This window comes from Mandrillus leucophaeus, unplaced genomic scaffold, assembly GCF_000951045.1.
Source record: "Mandrillus leucophaeus isolate KB7577 unplaced genomic scaffold, Mleu.le_1.0 Scaffold512, whole genome shotgun sequence".
NCBI lineage: Eukaryota > Metazoa > Chordata > Mammalia > Primates > Cercopithecidae > Mandrillus > Mandrillus leucophaeus.
Window position 1 is genome coordinate 1,006,159 of NW_012105498.1, and position 7,437 is coordinate 1,013,595.

At 39.7% G+C, this 7,437-nt stretch overlaps 1 protein-coding gene across 1 annotated transcript in view; it reads left to right on the top strand.

The window, feature by feature from the left end:
- Positions 1-7,437, top strand: part of ANKRD42 (ankyrin repeat domain 42) — a 74,191-nt gene that overhangs the window by 25,921 nt on the left and 40,833 nt on the right. The window contains exons 7-8 of the mRNA XM_011996417.1: positions 3,163-3,363; positions 5,926-6,051. Coding sequence (XP_011851807.1) covers positions 3,163-3,363; positions 5,926-6,051 — 327 coding nt within the window. The remainder of the gene's footprint in view (positions 1-3,162; positions 3,364-5,925; positions 6,052-7,437) is intronic.

The window sequence follows — 7,437 nt, forward strand, 5'->3', positions numbered from 1 at the left end:
GAGTGTAACCCATTCCAAACTGGGGAGGTCCCAAAAGGGATATCTCAGCAGTATGGGAACGCTTGCTAGCAGTTTGTGCCGAGGGAACCTGTAGAAAGAACCTTTGTATGGTGATGCTAAACAGCCACTCTGATTTGGTGTCTCCTTTGGCTTAGTTACAGAGCAGAGTTTCCAGGACTCAGGATGGTAGTCCTACCTCTCCCCTTTGTCTCTGGCTATCCTCAGGGATATATTTGTCTTCAGGCACTCCCAGTGCTTCCTGTGGCTTGAGGCAGGGACAGATCTTCTTCCAGGGAGCCCAAGATGATAGGAAAGCTGCTTACTTTGATCTCACTTTTTCCAGTATAAAAACTGTGAGTTGGGGGAAATTTTCATGAGCTTTGTGCTGGGCAGAATTGGGGGAGGCATGTCTTGGATATGGAAGTCCGATTCTGTTACTGTCTGCTCAGAGGTTTTTCACTTGACTGTGGCCCCAGGACCTGTCTCATCCTCATATTTGAATTCTGGGCTATTGCTAGTGATAATCTCAGTGCTGTATATTTGTTTTTGTTTTCTTTAGTAGAGTGTGAAACTAGCTTGCGTCTTCAGGGCCATTTTGGAAGTAGAAACCCTCTCAAAAATTTTTATTAATTTGACATACGTTTATTGAGCACATACTATGTCTCAGTTCTTCAGGGTGCTGGAGATATTACAGCAAATAAAAGACAAAGTCCTACCTACATGTGGTGGTGAGGGGAGAGACAGATAATCATCTAAATGAATGAGCAAAATATATATTATATAGAGATATGTGTTTAGATAAATGTAAAGTAGGAAAGGCGAGTAGAGAGTATGAGAGGGGATGAAATTTGAAATAAGTCATCAAGAAAACCTTCACTGAGGAAGTTACAATTGGGTAAACACCTGAAGGAGTTAAGGAAGCGGATTTTGTGGATATCCTGGAGGAAGAACATTTCAGGTAGAGGTAACAGCAATCTCCTGAGGCAGGGATGTGCATGGTGTGTTTGAGTAATAGTAAGTCAGTGTAGTTCCAACAGAAGTGAGGGTGAGTATTAGATGTTATGGTTGGAGAAGTAAGAGGAGCCATTAGAGGGTTTGTTTGTTTTTTCTTTCCATCTTTTCTATCTTTCTCAGTATGTTGCCCAGTCTAGACTCGAACTCCTGGGCTCAAGCAAACCTTCTGCTTCAGCTTCCTGAATACCTAGGACTATAGGCATGTGCCACCATGCCCAGCCTTATTGGAGGGTTTTGATCACAGGAGTGACATGATCTGACCTGTTGTTTAAAGGGATCATTTTGGGCTGGGCGCGTTGGCCCATGCTTGTAATCCCAGCAGTTTGGGAGGCCAAGGCGGGTGCATTGCTTGAGGCCAGGAGTTCGAGACCAGCCTGGCCAACATGGTGAAACCCCGTTTCTACTAAAAATACAAAAAATTGCTGGGTGTGGTGGCACATACCTGTAATTCCAGGTACTTGGGAGGCTGAGGCACCAGAATCGCTTGAACTCGGGAGGTGGAGGTTTCAGTGAGCCAAGATTGCGCCACTATACTCTAGCCTGTGCAACAGAGGAAGACCCTGTCTCAAAACAAAAATAAAAGGATCATTTGGCTGTTGTGTTTATAATAGACTGCAGTTGAGGGTGTGGTAGTGGCATGGGTAAGAAACAGGAGAGCAGTTGGGAACCTGATGCAATAATTCAGGCTACTATTTGGGTTGGCCAGTATAGAGGCAGCAAAGGTACTGAGAAGTAATCAGGTTCTGTGTATATTTTGAAGGAGCCAGTAAAATCTGTTGATGGATTAGATGTGGGGAGTAATGGAAAGGGGAGTCAAGGATGGCTCCAAGGCTTATGGGCCTGAACAATGTTGAGAGAACTTCCATTAACTGAGATGGGGAGACAATATAAGGAAAATGTGTGTGAGGAGGCTAAGGAGCTCAACTTTTGACATATGTTAGAAATGCCTATAAGACTTTTAAGTGTAAACGATGAGTAAGCAGTTAGAGGAATCTGCAGTTTCAGGGGGGCAGGGGTTAGTGTGAGGGGCAGCTGAGGGAGGATAGATTGATATGTGCCAGCAATTTATCTTCTGGACTTCTTATCTGGGACTTCTTGTTTCACCTCAATTATACTGGCCACTTGGGCATTACCCTGCCTCTCCATAATCAAGATATGTGAATTGGGCTTATTTCCCAAGCGGTCATTTCTTAAGTGTAAAGACTGTCTTGGTCTTTGTAATCATTGCCTCAAAGCTTGTAACAACTCCAGATGCATTCCTTTTTTTTTTTTCCCATAAAATTTTAGGTTATGGCTGTCCCTGAGTCTCATCCAATATACTTCTTTCAGGGATTCCTTAAAATTTCTTGTCTGTTCATAGCATTCCTGTTTCTTTAGTTTTTTATAGCTTTAAAAAATACCTTTTCTGTTATTTTCTGAAAGGCTGTAAATGATGAAGTCAGTGTATATACCTAGTCTGCATTTCAATCCATTCTTCTTGTTTATAATAAAAAGAATAAATTATTATAGAAAAGTGACAAATGCATAGTGATAAAATATTATAATATTCTTATTTGCAGTGATTGGTTTCTTCCATTTTTTCCCAAAATATTAAATTTTACTTAGTTATTTTACTTACATAATAAGCATTTTATCATGTAATTATAAACTGTATAATTGGGATTTCACTTTCTAACATAACTTTCTGGGCCTGCTCTTTGGTGACCCTCATCTGATCTCTCTAGACTCATGGTAAGTGTAACTATTGAACCATTTACTCACTGCTTTGAAGTGACTAGAAGGCTGACTGTAAAGAAATGCAGGCTAGGAAAAAGGTCTCATCTCCGCTCCTGTCATTTGGGGCAGGGATAATTATCTCCCTATGAGGAGTAGAGCTAATGTGTTATTTCTTTTTTCAAGTTATTTTAGTTTCAATTTAAAAAATAAATTCTGCCAGGCATGGTGACTCCTGCTTGTACTCCCAGCTACTTGTGAGGATGAGGTGGGGGGAATCCCTTGAGCCCAGGAGTTGGAGGCTATAGTGAGCTATGATTGTGCCACTGCACTCCAGCCTGGGTTACAGAGCAAGATCTTGTCTCTAAATACACACATACATACATACATACATACGTATTTTAAAAATATTAAATTTTTTTTTCTTTCCTCTAGTTCACTTAGCAGCCATGGAAGGCCACCTTCACTGTTTCAAATTCCTATTCAGTAGAATGAGCAGTGCGACACAAGTTTTAAAAGCTTTCAATGATAACGGAGAAAATGTATTGGATTTGGCCCAGAGGTTCTTCAAGCAGAACATTTTACAGTTTATCCAGGGGGCTGAGTATGAAGGAAAAGATTTAGAAGATCAGGAAAGTAAGTAAGTGATATGTTCTAGCATATAATGTAATAATGATGATGATGATATAATGATATACTTTCATTGATGTAGAATCAATGAAATAGGAAAAGAAGATATAAGGCAAATGTTATATATGTTATATGTAAAAATATAAACATGTTTAATATATAACATATTAAAATTTATTACATATCATTGCCAATACATTCATCCAGATTCTTTATTATAAAATACTTTAGACAAAAATGTGTAGAGGTTTGTTGCAGTGGCGCATGCTTGTAATCCCAGAACTTTGGGAGTCTGAGGTGAGTGGATTGCTTAAGCCCAGAAGTTCAAGACCAATTTGGGAAATATAGTAAAACCCTATCTCTACAAAAAATACAAAAATTAGCTGGATGTGGAGGCATGCCTGTAATCAGCTACTCGGGAGGCTGAGGTGGGAGGATGGATTGAGCCCAGGAAGTCAAGGCTACACTGAGCCTTGATTATACCTCTGCACTCCAGCCTGCATGACAAAATGAGACCCTGTCTCAAAAAAAAAAAAAAAAAAAAAAAATTAACATAATGAGCAGTGAATCACTAAATTTAAGAATAAAATATAGAGGCCACGTATGGTGGCTAACACCTTTAATCCCAGCTACTTGAGAAGTTCAGGCAGGAGAATCATTTGAACCCGGGAGGTGGAGGTTGCAGTGAGCCAAGATCACGCAATTGCACTCCATCCTGGGCAACAAGAGCAAAACTCCATCTTGGAAGAAAAGAAAAGAATAAAATATAGAGTTGAAGCCCTTTGGATCTCTCTCCCTAATTACCATCACCTTTTCTTCCTCCTCAAGGGTGGACTATTATTTTAGATTTCTCATTCCATTCTGTGGTTTTATATTTTAGTTGTGTATATGAGTTGGGGTCTCACTATGTTTCCCAGGCTGGTCTCAAACTCCTGGCCTCAAGTGATCCTCCTTCCCCAGCCTCCCAGCAAAGCACTGGGATTACAGGCATGGGCCACTGCATCCACCCTGTGTTGTTCTTTATGTGCATTATTTTTTATTGTTGTATTGTTATTTTTATTGGTTTCTCCTTCAAGTATTTTCCATCTGTTCAATCTGCAGATATGGAACTTGCAGATATGGAGGGCCAGCTGTGCATCTATACACATACATGTGTACACACAGACACACACACACACACACAACTGAAAGCACCTAACCTTATCCCTAGCATATAGTTGATGCTTAATAAAATGTCTTTAATGATAGTAACTACATAAACTGAGTCCTTACTAAAAATGCCAGACATGGTAGTAAGCACTTGCAAGGATTGCATTGTTTTGTCTTTTTAAAAAATAAGATCTTCTTAATACTTGGATACCAAAGAATTGCATAATTTTACCCTCTCAACAAATCTGAAATGTGACTTTTCTCATTTTTACATATGGAAATAAACAATCTAGAATAGCCAAAGAATATTTTTAAAATAACAAAGTTGGAAGGACTTAACACTACTTGATTTTAAGACTTACTATATTGCTACAGTAATCAAGGCAGTGTGTAGTAATGGCAAACAGACATACAGATCAGTAAGACAGAATACAACAAAGACCAGTAAGAGTACGGCATGATGGTGCATCCCTGTAATCCTAGCTACCTGGGAGGCTGAGGCGGGAGGATTGCTTGAGCCTAGGAGTTCAAGGTTACAGTGAGCTGTGACCACACCTCAGTGACAAAGTGAGACCCTATCTCTAAACAAAACAAAGCAGTGTGACAACTATTTACATAGCATTTCTATTGTATTAGGTATTGTGAGTAACGTAGAGATTATTTAAAGTATATGGGAGGGAGGATGTGCATAGGTTATCTGCAAATATACCATTTTATATAAGGGACTTGGACATCCACAGATTTTGGTATCTTTGGGGGGTCCTAGAACCCTTAGGATTCCAAGGGATGACTCTATATGTATGTGCACATACACACTTCTTATCTGCTTCTAGTCTATTTTGCTGTCTTCACTGTCTTGCAAGTAGAGAAGGAGCGGTCTGTGCAACCAGGTTCAAGCGATTCTCCTGCCTCAGCCTCCTGAGTAGCTGTAATTACAGGCATGAGCCACCACACCCAGCTAATTTTTGTATTTTTAGTAGAGACAGGGTTTCACCATGTTGGCCAGGCTGGTCTCGAACTCCTGACCTCAAATGATTCACTCACCTCAGCCTCCGAAAGTGCTGGGATTACAGGTGTGAGCCACCATGCCCAGCTTCCAAGTGTGTCTTTATACAAAGGGTTTTAAATGACCATCCCCTGTGTTTTGTGGTGATATGAGAGAGAAAGAGAATGTGGCTAAAAATTGTCCTGGTAAAATACTTCTGGCATGTTTGAAGTCCTGAGGGGAAAAAGAGTAGAATGATTAGTAATAATCTTATTTGATAATTCTCTTTTTACTGCTAGTCATCAACTGAACTCATTCCATTACAACAGCCTTTTATTTGAGAAAATATTGAAACCTGAAATATATGACAGCTTAAGACAGGGAAAAGAATAAACTCTGATATTTATTGAAATGCTGAATTTTTTTATTCATAGCTTTAGCATTTCCAGGTCATGTGGCTGCCTTTAAGGGTGATTTGGGGATGCTTAAGAAGTTAGTAGAAGATGGAGTAATCAATATTAATGAGCGTGCTGATAATGGATCAACTCCTATGCATAAAGGTGAGTTATGATTTCTCCTTTCAGTTTGGATACAATAGCTGCTGAGTTATTAATCTTTTAAAGTAAATATCAATCAGAAACACATGAAACATAAAACTTTTTTCTGATGCCCTAGCAGATATCAGTCTACCTTGTGTGGTATATAGAATGCCTAATTCTCTATTCAAGTGTAATGTTTCTTTTATGATGCCAGATATTCATGCATTATCTTATTCAAGGGTAATTCCAATAAAATTTCTATAGCGACATTGTTATGTTAGTTAAATGTGAAATGTACTGCTAGAGAAGTTTCTTAGGATAACATTTTTTAAATGACCTTTTAATTAATACTAAAATAGAAATCATCCCTCTCTCTCTCTCTCTCTTTTTTTTTTTTCGCAGACTGGGTCTTGTTCTGTCACCCAGGCTTGGAGTGCAGGTGGAGACCTCCTGGGCTCAAGTCATCCTCCCACCTCAGTCTCCTGAGTAGCTGGGATTATAGGCATGTGCCACCACACCAGGCTAATTTTTTGTCTTTTTAATAGTGATGGGGTTTCACCATGTTGGCCAGGCTGGTCTTGAACTCCTGGCCTCAAATGATCCACTTGCCTTGGCCTCCCAAAGTGCAGGATTACAGGCGTGAGCCTGGCCTGATGGCAGGTGATTCTTACTAAACTCTTAGAGTAAAATGATAGTAGGCTTATTAATATAATCATGTGTTTAAATTGGACTTTATTTCACAAATTAACTTCTGGCAGTCCTCAGATCATATATTATGTTCCCATTGGTTAGGTTTTTAGCTTACATTGTTTAATCCATAATGTATCTCAAAGTATAGAATCTAAGCACTATGTGTAACAATAGTTTTATAAGCAGGGGAAATGGGAAGAGATGGGATGCAGAGGATGTTTTCTCCTACACAGAAAGAGTCCACAGATTGGTGAGCTCTGTGCCCTATGTTTGGAATATCTCACTCCATCCATTTCTGCTGGTCATCCAGGAGTTAAACTCTCTACTGTGAGATATGTGTATGGGGAGGAGGCTTAACATGTACATAAAGTTTTTTTTTTTTTTTTAAATTATTATTATACTTTAAGTTCTAGGGTACATGTGCATAACATGCAGGTTTGTTACATATGTATACTTGTACCATGTTGGTGTGCTGCACCCGTCAACTCGTCAGCACCCATCAACTCGTCAGCACCCATCAACTCGTCATTTACATCAGGTATAACTCCCAATGCAATCCCTCCCTCCTGCCCCTGCCCCCTCCCCATGATAGGCCCCGATGTGTGATGTTCCCCTTTCCGAGTCCAAGTGATCTCATTGTTCAGTTCCCACCTATGAGTGAGAACATGCGGTGTTTGGTTTTCTGTTCTTGCGATAGTTTGCTGAGAATGATGGTTT